General features: G+C 39.0%; 1 protein-coding gene across 5 annotated transcripts in view; it reads right to left on the minus strand.

Annotated features, from left to right (window-relative positions):
- The window catches only part of LOC127424334 (mitogen-activated protein kinase 4-like), a 30,918-nt gene extending 14,306 nt beyond the window's left edge, over positions 1-16,612 (minus strand). Inside the window, exons 1-3 of one of the 5 annotated variants that reach the window (XM_051669415.1) lie at positions 16,390-16,612; positions 14,248-14,321; positions 10,598-11,178 (exon numbers count right to left, since the gene is read on the minus strand). In XM_051669415.1, the coding sequence (XP_051525375.1) occupies positions 10,598-11,140 (543 nt within the window). In that variant the 5' untranslated portion in view covers positions 11,141-11,178; positions 14,248-14,321; positions 16,390-16,612. Of the gene's footprint in view, positions 1-10,597; positions 11,179-13,995 lie in introns of all 5 variants that reach the window. The other 4 variants (XM_051669416.1, XM_051669417.1, XM_051669413.1 and 1 more) reach the window with 4 other exon arrangements.
- Positions 16,613-19,415: the final 2,803 nt, after the last annotated feature.

A 19,415-nucleotide genomic window follows, 5' to 3' on the forward strand; every position in this document is an offset into this window, starting at 1 on the left:
GGGTGCTGCAGAGATGGTTGTTCTTCTGGAAGGTTCTCCTCTCTCCACAGAGAAATGCTGGAGCTCTGTCAGAGTGACCATCGGGTTCTTGGTCACCTCCCTGACTAATGCCCTTCTCCCCTGACTGCTCAGTTTGGCCAGGTGGCCAGCTCTAGAAAGAGTCCTGGTGGTTCCAAACTTCTTCCATTTACGGATAATGGAGACCACTGTGCTCATTGGGACCTTCAATGCTGCAGAAATATTTCTGTACCCTTCCCCAGATCTGTGCCTTGATACAATCCTGTCTTAGAGGTCTACAGACAATTCCTTGGACTTCATGGCTTGGTTTGTTCTCTGGGATGCACTGTTAACTGTGGGACCTTATATAGACAGGTGTGTGCCTTTCCAAATCAATTTATTTTTAATACATTTGCAAAGATTTCAAACAAACTTCTTTCATGTTGTCATTATGGGGTATTGTTTGTAGAATTTCGAGGAAAATAATTAATTTAATCCATTTTGGAATAAGGCTGTAACATAACAAAATGTGGAAAAAGTGAAGCTCTGTGAATACTTTCCGGATGCACTGTATGCACATCCCGAGCTCAGTGATGTGCTTCAATGCAACTGGAGTGCTTCAAAAGTGCATAAATGCAAGATTATTGTGGGTGCGCTACATGTAGTTCAAGGCATCCAACAGCTTTTTTCTCTGCAACAGTTTATTAAAGAAATCCGTTGTCTGTCAGACATAAAGAATTAGCAAGAGACTCTATAAAATTACTGTCCACAAAACCTGTGGACTATGCATAATCAGGCCCAGCTCCACAGGGGGGCCTGGGGTGCCTGGCCCACACAATCATGAACTTGGTCCACCTTGAGAATTACACCTACACCCACCCCTCCAACTGTTCGGCCCACCTGGCGGGTCCTATGGCCCACCTTACATCTTAGAGCTGGAGCCAGGCCTGTGCATAATAATGGGAACATTGCTCACAGCAGGCAATTTAAAGTCAGATAATGACTAAAATGTACATTTATTGTTGAACGTGATTAATTTGTACAGAAGCAGTGCTTAAATAAACTTTTCAAAGTTTACTTGTTGTTGATAGTAACTACACGCAATGCACCGCACGCTGTCAGCACGCTTAAACATTACAAAAAGTAGCATCTTTTAATTCATCACTTTAAAATCACCACAGATAAAAATATTAAACTTACTAGTTTGTTGTTGGACGACTAGTGGTGTATCCTGTCCAATTTGTAGGATACATTTCTTTCTATGACTTCTGTCTGCATAATTTACATCCGTCCAGTGGCGTCTCAGGGTCATAATTTAGTGTATGCACCAATGCACCAACAGCACAACACCTCAACGCACTGGCATACAATTAACCGAAATGATGAACGGTGCATTTTAACAAATCCAACCAGCAGCGCATTAGAAAAAAATTTGCTTTTAAAACTTACCAATGAAGTTGGTGATATGGCCAGCAGCCATATCACCCTGCAGCCAGGGTTGGGGAGTAATGGAATGCATGTAACGGGATTACGTATTTAAAATACAAAATATTTGTAACTGTATTCCACTATAGTTAAAATTTAAATCATTGGTAAGTAGAATACAGTTACATTCAAATGTATTTTGATTACTGAATAGATTTCTTTGCATTTTATTGTCATTTGTTTCATTAAATATTTAGAGCTTTCAGATGGAAAACATTTATACATATAAATGATGCGATCCAAAGTGCATTTGAACAGCGGTGAAACACTTTCTTATGATGTGTTACATTCATACGAGCAGACAGAGAAGTTAGTTTGAAGTAAGTTTGGAGCAGAAGAAATAGAAATAAACCTTGTGTAAATTGTCAGCTTTATGCTAAGCTAAACTGCTATTTCTAGCCATTTTACATGCACATGTTACCAGGCACGATCATATTTTTTATCAAGAAAATTCATGTTAGATCATAATTTATTTTTTCTAGTAAGACCTTTGATATTAGGGCAAAAATCGTATTCTTGATAATAATTTTTGTATTGTTTTCCTGTAAAAATATCTAAAAATCCTTAAAACAAGATCAATTTGATTTATCTAGTTTTAGAAACAACTCTGCATAAGATATTTAGGTTTTTCAGAGAATGTATTTTTAATGTGTATTTTGTCTTACTGTACTGGCAGAGTTTTTATAGTCAAAACAAGTGAAAAAATCTACCAGTGCTGAAGAAGTAATCCAAAGTTTTAAAATATGTTACTGACCTTGAGTAATCTAACGGAATATGTTACAAATTACATTTTACAGCATGTATTCTGTAATCTGTAGTGGAATACATTTCAAAAGTAACCCTCCCAACCCTGCCTGCAGCTCTTGCCTGGTTGCCCACTAAAGCTAAGCAGGGTTGAGCCTGGTTAGTACCTGGATAAGAGACTTCCTGGGGAAAACTAAGGTTGCTGCTGGAAGTTGTATTAGGGAGGCCAGCAGGGGGTGCTCACCCTGCGGTCTGTGTGTGTCCTAATGCACCAGTAGAGTGACGGGGACACTATACTGTAAAAAAGCACAGTCTTTCAGATGAGACATTAAACCGAGGTCTTGACTCTCTGTGGTCATTAAAACAATCCCAGTGCACTTCTTGTAAAGACTAGGGGTACAACCCCGGTGTCCTGGCCAAATTCCCCCCATTGGCCCTTATCTATCATGGCCCCCTAATAATCTCCATCCCTGAATTGGCTACATCACTCTACTCTCCTCTAAACCAATAGCTAGTGTGTGGTGGGTGTTCTGGTGCACTATGGCTGACGTTGCATCATCCAGGTGGATGCTGCATACTGGTGGTGGTTTAGGAGGTTCCCCCTACACTATGTAAAGCACTTTGAGTGCCTAGAAAAGCACTATATAAATGTAAGGAATTATTATTAATACACAGGTCAACTCTGCACCCGGTAACTTCCGATTCTCATGTCAACAGCTGACATAAATATGATCAAAGCTTTTGATTGGCTCAGAGGCAAAGACAAACTATCCCCTCAGGCCATTGTTGAATGCTCATTACACATGCACATGACATTCTCCAGATCGCCGTTGATTAACATTGAGGATGAAGGACTAGCCCCACGCATAGCAAATGACAAAGATTAAATGGCTTTTACGCAACATCCCTTAATAATAATAGAATTTTTCAAACAAATATATACCTTTTTCTTGTATTATGATGATGCCATGAAATTTGCACAACAGCACCACCTCTGCCAGGGCTTACCCCACTTGCCCCTAATGTAGAGACGCGGCTGCATAAAAGTGATATGATAGGTGTGGGTAAATCCTTTTTTGCTAGAAATTCTTGTCACTGCCCAGTAGGGGGCAATATGCAGGAAGAATGTGAATCACCAAAAACACAAGAAGAATGTGAAAGTTAAAGTGTAGATTGACTGAGCAGGGAGGAGAATTTATAGTAAAAAAAGACTTAAATATTGATCTATTTCTCACCCACACCTATCAAATCGCTTCTGAAGACATTGATTTAACCACTGGAGTCTTATGGATTACTTTAGTGCTGACTTATGTGATTTTTGTCTTTTGTGATTTTAATATGCAGAGACAACCATAGGCTGATTGTCACAAAAAGTGTGAACACTGTAGCTCTATCAAAACATTGATCAGTTGTTTGGGGGGTGGGGGGGTTGAGTGTTCAGGAAGCCTATTTGAAAACGGTCATTATTTTTCCAATTCAGTTTGGTGAGACTAGTGGCGCAGAAAATGAATAAACCAAATTTGAATGCAATAAAGGAAAAACTATTTAATATACCAATCTGTAACTACTTAAGTAATTACCTAACCTCACTTTTTCCCCTTCTCAACCACCCATATGTTTCTCCCAAAACAAGTGACCCGGCATCAGTCTAATGACTGATGAGAAACAGCTTATGAAACCCTATGGCTTCCAATACCCCCTTTCTGCTTTCTTCAGTTCATCCTTCCTGCCTTCATTCATCCTCTCCACTTCTTTCTCACCTCCCACTCTGCCCCTGAGCCCAGGTGATGAATTATTTGTGTGCTTTTAGCAGGCTGCTCAATAGGGTGAATCTGAAGGGTGATGGTGACACAAACACAAACGCTTTTTACATCTCCTGCTTACACTGTGCCTTTATGTTCACACTGGAGCTGATTCACTCGGGCCTTTGAAACTGACTGGTGGGAGTCAGGACCCACAAAGACTGAATAAATCCAACATGACAAACAATGATGCCGTGAATCAGGCATCGTGACCTATTAATGTCTATGATGCTGGTTTTGCACTGCCATAGACTATCAGTGCAACATACATGCTGAAACAAATCGAACCATAAGAAATGTGATTAAGGGATTTAATATAGCTTAGAGTACCTTCATATCTATAATCTAGAGCAGTGACTCCTAACCAGGGGTACTCGTACCCCAGCGGGTACTTAAAGTTCCAGGGGGTACTTGGAAAAATTTTGATTTTGCTTGGTTAAACCTATAAAACAGAAGTTACAAAAAAAATGTTTTGAGTAACTTTGACAAACAAACACATTGAATTGAAAGTCTAAGCTTCTAATTATATACTTATGTTTTTTATCCAAACCACTACCAAGCTATAACCATTGAATTGCTTTTTACTCTGGGACAAAGTGACTCAAAATTATGGAGCAGGTCACCAGTGTGCTACTTGGTGTGTCTATTTTTCACCCACAATATTGATTGTTGTTGGTGAAACTAAAGTGATTTTAATAATGTCTATGATAATCTAAAATTATATCCAATATAATATGAGGTACAGGAACACATTGCTGGCTTGGTGTTGATGAAAGTGTACTTGAACCTTACTGATGGACCTGCGAGGTTTCTTCAGACACAAAAAGTTTGGGAAACATTGATCTATTGTGTATCTTTTTTAAATTGCTGCTTACACTGTTCAGCTATCATTAAAGGGATAGTTCACCCAAAAATGAAAATTCTCTCATTTTTTGCTCACCCTCATGATATCCTAGGCATGTATGACTTTCTTTCTTCACCAGAAGACATTTGAAAAAAAATATCTTAGCTCAGTAGGTCCTTAAAATGCAAGGGAATGCCGATTTGTCTTTTGAAGCTCCAAAAATCACAGGCAGTCAGCATAAACGTCATCCATACGACAGCAGCTGTTAAATGAATGTCTTCTAAAGTGACATGATTGCTTTTGGTGCAAAAAAAGATAAATATTTAAGTACTTTTTACTATAGTCCAACGCTTCAGGAGAGGGTGGAGTCCAAGTGGTCTCTCCTGTGACATATTCACGTTGCCATGATACAGACGTAATCTCACATTCTCCACTCCGTTGAGACATCCAGGATAAGCACACAAATGCACCATTGTGAGTAAAGAAACAGATAAATACAAATCTAAACCAAAATCAACCAAGCTACTGTACAGTGTTCCTCCTCCTCACTAGTAAAAATCACTGTGACGCACATGCATCAGTTCTTGCATTTCAAATGCCAATGCGATTATATGCGCATACAGCTGCCGACCTGAAGAATGATTTAGAGTTTAAAAAGTACTTCATTATTTATCTTTTTCGCACCAAAAGTGACCGTGTTGCTTTAGAAGACATTAATTTAACCGCTGGAGTCGTATCAATGATGTTTATGCTGCCTGTCTGTGATTTTTGGAGCTTCAAAAGAGAAATCTCCATTCACTTGCATTTTAAGGACCTACTGAGCTAAGAAATTTTTGTTTTTCTTCAAATGTGTTCTGGTGAAGAAAGAAAGTCATACACACCTGGGATATCATCAGGGTGAGTAAATAATGAGATAATTTTCATTTTTGGGTAAACTATCCCTTTAACGGGCTATAGAAAAGATGAATGAGCACATGGCTTCCTATTTAGATTATAGATGAAGTTCAGTGTCCTCAACATCTTTAGCACAGTGTCCTTATTCTTTACATCAGACTGAAGGCGTATTACCATCTGGGGCCTCCTCAGCCTCCTGCCTGTGTAACTATCACATGTGGATCCAGATGCTGCTGTGAATCCATAGTCCACTTACTGTATCAGTGTTCCTCTAGATTTGAGAACTAAATGTTCCCTCCATGCTGATAGGGGAACAGATGCTCCCAGCACTGAGTAGCAGAGTTTCAGGCACTTGCTTAGTAATTATGTCAAAAGAACTACTGCTTTTAATTCACTGAAGCAAATGCACTGACTACTGCAATACAAAATTACAGACAGAAAATACAATGGAATCTGAGACCATATTGAAAATCTAGGATTTTTTTAAATTATTTAAACTTGGAAATTTTAAGATATGTACTGTTTCTAGGTTCTAATCAAATGTAAGTAAATGTGCGATACTGACCTTTGTAAAAAAATAAATAAATAAAAATAAATAATAAATAATAATAATAAGCAGCAGCAAACAAACAAACAGCAAACTTTTTGGAATATTTTCAAATAATGCTGGCATAACATGCATCATCAGGTTTTGTCCATTCCAATTCATGTTTATGCTTTCATTAAAGGAAAAGGGAGACATATCAAATACTAAGAAATTCTGAGATTTAATTTTAATTTTGCAATTCAACTCTTTACACATTTTATTATGCTAACAGACATTTGTAATGAAGACATTTGTATTAAATTTGAATGAAGCAAAACAGAAGCATTTTCAGTGGTCTCTGACATTTGGAAGGCTCTTACAAGACTGGCCCTTATATAATTTCTTGGGTAAGATTATTTTTTGTAAAGCTGTTCCCTCCATCACCAAATTGTGTCATCACCCCTTCTCTGATCATTCACTTCACCTTGTCCTGTCTCACAAAACGCTTTCCATTAATGCTGTCCTCTCAGTGTGCTAGTATTACACAGTGTGCTCTACTAAATAATACACATGCACAATGAGACGGTAAAGTGCCACATTAATCTTTTAGATCCCATAATATTTAAGATAATTGTTCCTAATTATTGTGTAACTCTGTAGGGCATGATGTCCAAGGAATAAGACTTCTACATGCAATCCATGAAAAAACTTATATGGGCACAGATTACACAGATCATAGTTGTTATTTTATTAGTAGGGTTAAGGTAGGGTCACCTAGATCAAACAGGCAGTAGTACTTGCATTAGGGCTGGGTGATATGTAAAAAAAAAAAAAAAAAAAATTGATAATTTTGCTTTATTGATTTTGGTTTAAAAATGTAATTCATTTATTGAAACAAGAAAAACATAAAAGACATTTCTAAATTCAAAACTGCACTTTAAATGAAAAAAGCAATAAAATAACGAAGTGATCAAAAATCGTATTTAACTACCTCTACCTTGTCATTTCCCAATATTGTCGATCATCATCTGTTCGCAATCGGCATCGGGATCTTTGTAAGACATCATTGATATCCGATTACATCATCCTATCGCCCAGCCCTAACTTGCATGCATGGCCCAAATGCTTTAATAAACTCCAAACAAACAATATAATAGGTTTGAATGCAGCATTTGATGTAAAAAAAAATGACATTCGATATACAGTAATCACAGGACACAGTTGTCCGGCATCTGCGAAGACGAGCATCAATTACTAGCATGGGTGCAATAATATGCAGTTTTTTCACCAAGTTTAATTGCATAAGTGAAATATATTTAACTTATGCAATTAAACTTTGTGAAAATACTGCATATTATTGCACCCATGCTAGTAATTGATGCTCGTCTTCACAGATGCTGGACAACTGTGTCCTGTGATTACTGTATATAAAATGTCTTATGTGTATATATATATATATATATATATATATATATATATATATATATATATATATATATATATATATATATATATATCACACACACACACACACACACACACACACACACACACACACACGTTTAGCAGGGAAATACATTTACAGCGCAAATTATGGTTACTCCATAATTGTGCATCAGCATTAGACACTAGAAATGTCCCGCCCCTTACTGAAACGGAAAATATGATTGGTTAGCAAATATTCAATCACATCTAAAATGAACGTTCTGATTGGTGGATCAGCGTAGTCAGACTGTCTGTCTTGCCAGTGCCATCAGTAGCGCTTCCACAGCTCCATGCTTTTTAAAATAATAATAATAATAATAATAATAATAATAATAACACAATTCACTCAACGGTGCTGCGGCATCGTATTATTACATTGAAAAAGTTCTGGGTCAAAGGACTATACTCATTGTACTGGCGGCCATTCGTATCAAGATATGGATGCCCAGATAGGTGGGCATACGGCGTATGCCCTAGACTACACTACTGGGTGAACCACAATGAAAGCTTGTAATTACAGTAAGTACATACTAACATCTAATATAGTTCCCAGAAACTCACCACTATAACCAGTTCTTATCAGTTTTATTCAGAATGAACCACACTCTCAAAAAAAAAAAAAAAAAGTCTGGCGGTACTAGATAAATCAATCATTCAATCAATCTATCAATCTAGCAGAGAGAGAGAGAGAGAGAGAGAGAGAGAGAGAGTACACTCACCAACCATTTTATTAGATATACCTGTACACCTATTTAGTCATGCGATTATCTAATCAGCCAATCATGTGGCAGCAGTGTAATATCATATATGTATAAAATCATGCAGATATGGGTCAGGAGCTTCAGTTAATGTTCACACCAACCATCAGTATGGGGAAAAATGTGATCTTAGTGATTTCGACCTTGGCATGATTTTAGGTGCCAGATGGGCTGGTTTGAGTATTTGCTGAACCCCTGGGATTTTCACACGCAACAGTCTCTAGAGTGTATAGAGAATAGTGCGAAAAACAAAAAACATCCAGTGAGCGGCAGTTCTGTGGACGGAAAAGCCTCGTTCACGAGAGAGGTCAACGGAGAATGGCCAGACTGGTCCAAGCTGACAGGAAGGTGACAGTAACCCAAATAAACACACATTACAACAGTGCTATGCAGAAAAGCATTTCTGAAAGTACAACATGTCGAACATTGAGGCGGATGGGCTACAGCAGCAGAATACCCCTCTAGGTAACAATACTGTCAGCTAAGAGCAGGAAACTGAGGCGGCAGTGGGCACAGGCTCACCAAAACTGCACGGTAGACGATTGGAAAAATATCACCTTGTCTGACAAATCTGGATTTCTGCTGCGACATGCAGGCCCACTGCAGCCTCAGCTTTCTGTTCTTGGCTGACAGAAGTGGAACCCAATGTGGTCTTCTGCTGTTGCAGCCCATCCGCCTCACGGTTCGACATGTTGTGCATTCTGAGTTGCTATTCTGCTCACTACAATTGTCCAGAGGGGTTATCTGTGTTACCGTAGCCTTTCTGTCAGCTTGAACAAGTCTGGCCATTCTCCATTGACCTCTCTCATCAACAAGCCGTTTTCACCCACAGAACTGCCATTCGCTACATGTTTTTTGTTTTTCACACCATTCTCTATACACTCTAGACAGTGCACGTGAAAATTTCAGGAGATCAGCAGTTACAGAAATACTCAAACCAGCCCATTTGGCACCAACAATCATGCCACGGTCCAAATCACTGGGATAAAATAAATTCCCCATTTTGATGGTTGATGTGAACATTAACTGAAGCTCCTGACCTGTATCTGCCCAATTTTATGTACTGCACTGCTGCCACACGTTTGGCTGATAATCGCATGAATGATTGTTGGTGCCAGATGGGCTGGTTTGAGTATTTCTGTAATTGCTGATCTCCTGGGATTTCCATGCACAACAGTCTCTAGAATTTACTCAGAATGGTCCAAAAACAAAAAACATCCAGTGAGCGGCAGTTCTGTGGACGAGAGATGTCAACAGAGAATGGCCAGACTGGTTCGAACTGACAAAGTCTACAGTGACTCGGATAACCGCTCTGTACAATTGTGGTGAGAAGAATATCATCTCAGAATGCTATTAGATGTGGGTTAGTGTTGTTTTGGCGGCACGAGGGGGACCTACACAATATTAGGCAGGTGGCTTTAATGTTGTGGCTGATCGGTGTATGTATATACGATAAATTGCCATGACCTTTCCAGTCATGAGAGTATAATTCATAAATGAATCATTCAGAACTATATATGAACAGGTTTGAACGAATTATTGAAAAGAGCTGATTCAAATGATTGATGATCACTCACAAATCAAACATCATTTCTTGCTAGCAAGTTTTACTCTACACACAAGAGCAATATTTAGCTGATCGTCAATACTGAGCAGAACATAACTAGAATAATGTTTCATTATAGCAATTTCCATTACTTTTCCAACTCTGAAAACACCATTTTAAAATTCCCTGATATTTCCAGGTTTTCCATGACCGTGAGAACCCTGAAAAACTAAACATGTAGTGTAATCTAATGGAGTCTTCACTATAGCTAAATTTGATGAGCTTTGTTAGGAGCCAGTGTATTATACAAACAAAGACCTACATCTAGATCAGTGTTTCCCAATCCTGGTGCCAACACTACTACACAAATTAGAGATTTCCCTAATCGAACAATGTGCATTTTTGGTATACTCCACAACCAGGATTGGAAAACACTGATCTAATGTCTGCTATTCTTTATAATGAGTGAAACAACATGTGAAGTAGCCAGTTCTTCCATGCTGCAAAGACTCCTACCTTGTGAGAGTAATGTGGGTCGACAATGCGAGCTAGGCCGAAGTCTCCGATCTTCAGCAGCAGTTGCTCAGTGTTGATGAAGATGTTTGCTGGCTTCAGGTCACGGTGCAGCACGTTGGCCGAGTGGATGAACTTGAGCCCACGAAGAAGCTGATAAAAGAGCAGGGTGGCGTGTTCGCCTGGCAGCGGCCCTTGCTCTAGTAACCGTGCCAAGTCTGTTTCCATACACTCTTGCACAATGTATATTGCTGGCACATGGGTGAGGTCACGTGGTAAGGGGTGACCTGATGGCCCTAACACATCATACACCCTGACCACATTCTCATGCTGAAGGCGGCGGGTGATCTTCACCTCTCTCAGAGCGTGTTTTACACTCACAGCATCTTGCATTACCAGCTTCTTCACCGCCACACGCAGGCCACTGCGCCTGTCCACCGCAGAGAGGACGAGGCCGGATGCTCCGGTGCCCAGCAGATGTAGATCCTGATAATGTCCCCCAAGATCAAAGCCATATCTGAACGAGGAAGTGTTCTGCCAGGCCATTGCTTAGAGAGGAGCAGTTGGGCATTGCCTGTGAGAGGCTGCAGAGAGTGAGAAGAGTGACAAATAACTTCATAATGTAATGATCAGAAATGTAAAGTAATGTTCTGTTAAAGAGCTCTAAATAAACTACAACCCCAATTCCCAAAAAGTTGGGACAGTATGAAAAATGCTAATAAAAACAAAAAGGAGTGATTTGTAAATTATATTCACCCTTTGCTATACTGAAAGCACTACAACTACATGTGTGTTTTTCCTTGTGAATTTCATTGTTCTTTGAAAATGTACAGTAATTTCAAATCATTTGATTTGATTGCAACAGGCTCCAAAAAAGTTGAGACAGAGGCAATTTAAGACTAATAACAGTTGAAACAACAAGGTGATGTGAAACAGGAGATGTTAAACTGGTGAGGCAATCATGTCATAGTACTGTATATTGTATAAGGAGCCTCCAAAAACAGCCTAGTCCTTCGAGAGCAAGGATCATTCAAGACTTGTCAATTTGCCAACAGATGTTTCAGCAAATAATCCAGCACTTTGAGAACAATGTTCCCCGAAGACATACCGGAAGGATTTTGGGTATTTCACCCTCTACAGTGCACAATATAGTTAAAAGATTCAAGGAATCTGGTCAAATCTCAGTGCGTAAAAGGCAAGACGAAAACCACTTCTGAATGCGTGTGATCTCTGATGCCTCAGACATCACTGTCTTAAAAAATGGCATTCATCTGTAATGGATATCATGAACATGGGCTTGGGATTACTTTTGTAAACCTTTGTTAGTCAACACCACTCGCCGCTGCATTCACAGATGCAAGTTAAGACTATATTATGCAAAGCAGAAGCCCTACATCAACACTGTCCAGAAGCGCTGCTGACTTCTCTGGGCTCAGTCTCATCTTAGATGGAAAGTAGAACAGTGGAACTGTGTTTTTTGGTCCGAAGAGTCCACATTTCAAAAAGTTTTTGAAAAACAAAGCCATTGTGTTGTCCAGGCCAAAGAGAAAAAGGGCCATCCAAGCTGTTATTAGTGTCAGGTCCAAAAGCCAGTGTCTGTATGGGCCAGGGGTGTGTCAGTGCCCATGGCATGGATAACTCGCACATCGTGAGAACACCATGAATGCAGACAGATATGTACAAATATTGGAGCAACATATACTGCCATCCAGCACCATCTTTTCCAGGGATGTCCCTGCATTTTCCAGCAGGACAACTTCAAACCACATATTGCTTGGATTACAAGTGCATGGCTGTGTAAGCAGAGATCGTGGGTGCTAGATTGGCCTGCCTGCAGTCCTGACCTGTCTCCATTTGAGAATGTGTGGTGCATTATGAAGCACACCATATGGCAACAAAGACCCCGTACAATTGTGCAGCTGAAGACCTGCATAATGAATATAAACTTAAACTTGTTTCTTCAGTGCCCAAATGCTTAATAAGTGTTATTAGAAGAACTGGTGATGTTTCACAGTGGTAAACACTCGACTGTCCCAACTTTTTTGGAGCGTGTTGCAATCATCTGATTTGAAATTACTATACATTTTCAAAAAACAATGAAATTCACAAGGAAAAACATTATATAATGTGTAGTTGTAGTGCTTTCAATATAGCAAAGGGTGAATATAATTTACAAATCACTCCTTTTTGTTTTTCATACTGTCCCAACTTTTTTGGAATTGGGTTGTACATTTTAGAAAAATTACTAGATAATTCCCTATTAACATCATCTAAAATACCAGACAGAGACCTCTTAAAGGGATAGTTCACCCAAAAATGAACATTCTGTTAACAAAAAAAAAAGGGGGGGCCTTTATTTACTCAACCTCATGTTGTTCCAAACCCTTATGACTCTCTCTTTCCGTAGAACACAAAAGGAGAGGGGGGTCTGGGTAGCTCAGTGGTAAAAGACGCTGGCTACCACCCCTGGAGTTCGCTAGTTCAAATCCCAGGGCATGCTGTGTGACTCCAGCCAGGTCTCCTAAGCAACCAAATTGGCCCGGTTGCTAGGGAGGGTAGAGTCACATGGGGTAACCTCCTCGTGGTCGCTATAATGTGGTTCGTTCTCGGTGGGGTGCGTGGAGAGTTGAGCGCGGATGCCGCGGTGGATGGCATGAAGCCTCCACACGCGCTGTCTCCGTGGCAACGCGCTCAACAAGCCACGTGATAAGATGTGCAGGTTGATGGTCTCAGATGCGGAGGCAACTGGGATTCATCCTCCGCCACCCAGATTGAGGCGAATCACTACGTGACCACGAGGACTTAAAAAGCGCGCTGGGTGAAAAAGGGGAAAAATCCCCCCCAAAAAAGGAGATGTTATACAGAATGTTAGCCTCAGTCACCATTCAATTTTATTGTATAGAAAAAAGATGCCAGAATGATGACAGGATTTTCATTTTTGGGTGAACTATCTCTTTAAGTAAAAATAAACAAAATAGAGCAGCATGAAGCAAAAATAAAAGGGTCAGTTCACCTAAATGTGTACATTTTGTCATCATTTACTCACCCTCATGTTGTTAAAAACATGAATGACTTTTTCTTCCGTGGAACACAAAAGTCTGTAGCCTCAGTTACCATTCCCTTTCATTGCATCTTTTTTTCCAAACAAGTAGAGTGAATGTGAGTGAGTAGAGTGACTGAGGCTAACATCCTGCCTAACATCTCCTTTTGTGTTCATAGGCATAAGGGTTTTGGAACAACTTGAGGCTGAGTAAATTATGACAATTTTATCCTTTTTTTTTTTTCTAAAAAAAAAATAATCTAAATTTCACATTTTTTCTTGAAGAGGGATCTTAAATTACAGTTTCATATACAGCGTATTAAAGCAATGGGGGCACAGCGCTGGGTGAAATACAACTCACCCTAGTGCAGGGCAAGTGTTTCCATAGCAACATCCCACAGTCAGCCAGTGCCTGGTCACAGACACAGTAGATAAACTGAAACGAAGTAATCTATCTCTGCCCCAAAAACACTGCACATTATACTCAAACTGAATTACACTCCAAATGGACAGACTGGACTTGCAGATGTTCTGTGATGTTTGACTTTTACATTAGTGCCAGGTACTGCAAATGTGGGTGTGTTCCTTCTATAATCTAAGAGCCTTCACTTGCCGTCTCCAGCTCCAGGCTGTCCTGTACCCTCCATGTTCCTGACACAGTTATCTGTCATGCTCCTCACGCATTCCCTCCAGTGGAGAAAATGAAAAAGACAGAACAGAAATATTATTAGATACTAAGCAAAGCCACAATAAAATTTATATTTGAAAGGCAATGGATGAAAACAAGACATTATATCCTATTAAAAATACTGCAAACTCAGATTTTCACAAGCTCAAATTAGTTTTCAGAATGCTTTCTAGTTGGTGGTTTTCTATATTATTTTAGTTAGTTCCAGTCCTCGAATTCTGATTGGACGAGCGGTGTTGCACTGGGATGCTTCAATATTTGTATTGCTCTGCTTCTCCGTGTTCGTGATGTTCCAAATAGTGGTTGATTCATCATTCATTTTGATTTCATTCACTGATTCGTTGTCACCATTTCTGGAGATTGCATATTTACTCCAGCAGGTGACGACAAATGAGCATCTTTCATGTCATGAGCGAGTCATTCAGTCATTGACTCAACACAGAGTCCTTTCTCCACCCAAACAATGTATGCAAATTCATTCACATGAAAGATTCATTCAAAAAAGATGATTCGTTTACAAACAAAACACCATGAGCAGTGCAGAGAGTGGAGTTGTACTTGATGCTTTAGGTTGTTTTGGAACTATTTTTGCTGGTGGAGAAAAAATGTACAAACAAACTGGCCAATTTTTATCTAAATGCAAGTTAATTCAATTTAACTGTTGTATAGAAGCCTGCAACCTTGCACCTACGACCAAATCACAGCCTTGCTGATATATGAAACAACAGCACTCTTGCTCGTAACATTGTGTGTAACATTTTCAGTGTTAAAATACGTTCTCCTGTCCCAGCTTAATATGCAGTGCAAACAAAGTAAGTATTTGTAGGTTAATTTTCTCGAAAACTGTAAACACTGTGTCTCTGTGGTGCTTTAAAATTCCTTTGTTTGTTTTGAGCGGCCTATCCAGTGCGACACAACAACACTGACTCAACCAATGGCGTGAGTTGGGGGCGGGACTATCTGTTTTCATTTGGAAAGCTGTTTGAAAACAATGTTTATTTGTGCACTACTGTTCGGTGGTGCAGAAATTACATACTTCACCTTTGAATGTAAATTTAGCAAGAGAGCATTTAGTGTCATTTCAAAACGTAATACAGTCTGACTTACATTAAATCTCATAAACTAAAGTGTCCTTTCAAGGTATCCACTTCAGTTTTGAGTGCTTACTTGTACATCAAGCCATTGTCTTTTCATCATCTAAAACTTTTCATCTTTTCCATCTCAAGTATGAGCATTACACTTCCCCTAGCTTTCAAAATAACAATGGTTTTCTATCAAGCAGGAGAATACAGAAACCCATGGACCACACAAGTGGGTGAGCCAAACTTTATAAATAATGCATATGACTATGGCGCTGACCGTGCAAGCTGATGCGATGTATTGTTGAACGTTACAGCAAAATAGAGACTAAGTGGTATTAACCAGATCCGTTAGGCTGATTGATTGATTGATTTTAGAAGCTCATGTTTAGGCAGAAGCAAGTAACCTGTTTGGTAACGTAAAATAATGAAATATAGTAAAAATGGAGAACTTGTTAAACATGCGAATGAAGGCAAGAAATCACAAATAAGGCTGTCGGTCCAGTTGCACACACACACAATAGGCAGCGCTGCATTCATTCGCCTTTGTGTGGCGACACAGGAACGCCTGATCCTGACACTGAGCGGATACAGATAGAACCCCGTGAGTATATAAACAATAACAACACTTCTGCTCGCAAGTATATTCCGAAGTGACACAAGAGTTTGGAAAAGGCATGAAATGCAGTATAAACACTGATTTTGCCAACACTATCTTATCTTCCGGCCCATCCGCAGAGAAAACTACAAAGGAGCTCTAGCCTGCCATTGTCAGCTGCTTCACGGGTTCTATTTGGAGGTACAAAAGAGAGATGAGCGCAGTTTTCCTATGGTAAACTGATGTTTTCTCAGTTCGGAGTTTGTTTTAAATCCTAGACTGATGCAGTCCGGAACACGGAGGTAATACTGTATCAGTTTGCTGCTGCTGCTGCTGCCGTGAAGAATTATCCGATAGCTTAGCCTATAATAGAATAATTTTAGATCTTACCACCCGATACTGTCACTGCGAAACACCTCGGAGAGAACCTTCACCTGATGTTCAGCGTTCAACAGAATGCATGATGTACCTCTGTGGATCTACAAGCTTTTCTTTGGCAAAACTCGTTAGTGCCCCCACTATGACGTCACACCCGAGCCCGTCAATCAAACGGTGATCCTGACACCTGCGCGCTCGTGCAGGACACATATCCTGGACCGTGGCATCGGGTTTGATGGTGGTCGTGATGAGGGTATGTGTTTTTGACATGTAAACTTTTTGAATGCAGACAGGTCATTCTTTTTGTGGTGAAAACTATGTAACTTATGTACAAATAATTTGGTCATTTTTCCTTAATAGCCTATTTATGAAATCTTTTGTAGATGATCTTGCTTGAAAATCAATAACGTTTTCATTGTATCCATTCACGTATGTATGAATTCACATAGCCTTAGAATTTCAACAGATAAATTAAATTCTGTTAATTATTTCTGGTATCACTGTTTTGGTGTGCCTTGTAATAAATCACAGTTTATAACTTAAAATCTACATATAAAAAAATAAATAAAATAAAAATGTCTTTTTCAAAACATGTTTTGTACAATGACCACTCAACCCTATTACATTCAAAATGTTTTAGGGTTGATTTTCAGTGTCAGAATAACTAATGATATTTCCCTTAACTACAAAAAATCACAGCATCACACCACATTAATCACTGTTAATAAGTATTTATTTTGTGCAAGGAAAAACTTACTCAGCAGCGGACTGTAAAAGTAACTTATTTCTGTTTGAACCATGCCCTTAAATATGATGTAAGAAAGATTAAACAATTGTTAAAAGAATATTTTGCATTCAATGCAGGTTAAGCTCAATTGTCAGTTATCTCTCACTCCTCTCACCCTCATTCCATTAATGTGCTTCATCTCCAAGTTGATAAATGTCGAAAGACCTAACCACCACAAACAGAAAGTACAGCAGTTCCTGGAAATAAAATCAGCACCTTGGTTCCAGCAGTGCTGTGATACAGAGATGCAGTATATCTCTGGATTCCTCAGCAGGGGAAGCAGTGTGCTTGGCTGCCCTCCAAACGCTTCATCCTGACTGGGGTCAGGTTACTGCTCTAAGGAGTCAGTGGCAAAATGAGGAAATTAGATAAATGCAGAGCTGATCTACATTTCTGTTCAAACACCCGAGTCAGCTCTTAGTAAGAGTGATCTGTAAAGAGTTTTAATGTTAAGACTGCAGAAAAAGCTGGAAGAATGAACAGAAACTATATTATTGTTCTCTCTCTCTTTCATACACATTTATTTATATCGGCCTATACATTTCCCAGTGTGACGTAGGTGTCTAAAATTGATGACCATCTTTCTCTCTTGTATATTTAGATCGGCCTATCATTTCCCAGAGTGGTGTACATTTCTAAAATCTATGACCTTAAAAGTGTCTTTTGTCACTGCAAGACTCCCCAAGACACCAAGATAGAAAACGTGCAGATCATTTAAACAGTAATACTTAAATCACTGATAATGTAGGCTTTACTGATCCCAGATTGATGCTCTTTTGCCAGGTGCAGTATAGAGACATGAACTATAGTTCTGCCAGCTTAAAAGTTTACTTTTTGGCTTATAGCGACCTCTAGTGGATAAAACAGCAGATGGCGTTTAGTCAAACAGTAATGACAGGAGATGAATGTAAAATTATTTACATAAAGCATTGCCTTGAAAATAGAATTACCATTACCAGTAAAATCTTTAATCTTACTTTAATAGTCATAATTAGCACTCATAATGGCACATTTGTATAGCTTTGATTTCATTAATCAAATACAGTTTTTAATTGAAAGTACAAAACTTTATGGGCCTTAACTCATTTATTTATATATGAAACCTTGCTGGGTTCCTCTGTATATACATTGATGTTAACCTGACAAAGGACTAAGTCTACATTGAAACTAGTACTTTAATTGATTGATATATTTTAACTTAATATTTCCATATAACTCTGTGGTTCTCAAACTTTTTAAAACTGTTCTTTGCCCCACGGCACCCCAACCACTGAATAAATAAAAATCCGATTGAAAACACTCCTTTATTTAAAAAGTTTAATATTGCTATAAATATTAACAAATTAAATTAATGTAGCCATCAAGTGTTTCTCCTAAACATTGCTTCAAATTAATAAAGTAATTATTCAAGAGCTAATAATAAAAGAGAACAGAGTCAACAGTGCTTTCAGTTTTTTTTTTTTAGGAAAAGCAGCAATTAATCATAAAAAAAAATGTGATATAAAAACATTAAAAAAAGTAATTAAATGAAAAATAGAAAAACATTTTTAGATATGCATTAATAAAGATTCAGTACAGTCAGAGTTTGACTGAAAGTAGACCCATTATTGAAATGTATTGGGCTTAAAGCTTCTGAAGTTATCCAGCCAAGGATGGTGAGCGCATTTCTCTTTTTCTTGTCAATATTGTTGTTTGAGTAATATTAACGATAGGCTTATAACAGATGCAGCCTGTCTATTAGGCTGCATTTACACATCGCACAAATCGGATATTTTGATATAAGATTTTTGTCCTGTCTACATCACGTAATACGTTAATGGCTTACACCGTCAACACCAGGCGTGTCCGTTGACGGATGGATTCCACAAGATGTTGGAAATATTTCTTTGAGATACTGGTCCACGTTGACATGATTGCATCATGCAATTTCTGCACATGGTCATCAGCAATACTCAAATAGTCTGTGGCAGTCAAGCGATTAATTGGTATTAACGGGCCCAAAGTGTGCCAAGAAAAGATTAACCACACCATCACACCACTGCCACCAGCCTGGACTGAAGGTAGGTTGGCACCAAATTCTGACCCTACCATCTGTGTGCAGAAATCAGGATTCATGAGACCAAGCTTGTTTTTCCAGTGTTTAACTGTCCAGTTTTGGTGAACCTGTGCCAGCTGTACGCTCAGCTTTCTGTTCCTGGCTGACACAAGAGGAACCCCGACATGGTCTTCTGCTGTTGCAGCCGATCTGCCT

Source organism: Myxocyprinus asiaticus, chromosome 33 (genome assembly GCF_019703515.2).
Source record: "Myxocyprinus asiaticus isolate MX2 ecotype Aquarium Trade chromosome 33, UBuf_Myxa_2, whole genome shotgun sequence".
Taxonomy (NCBI): Eukaryota; Metazoa; Chordata; class Actinopteri; order Cypriniformes; family Catostomidae; genus Myxocyprinus; species Myxocyprinus asiaticus.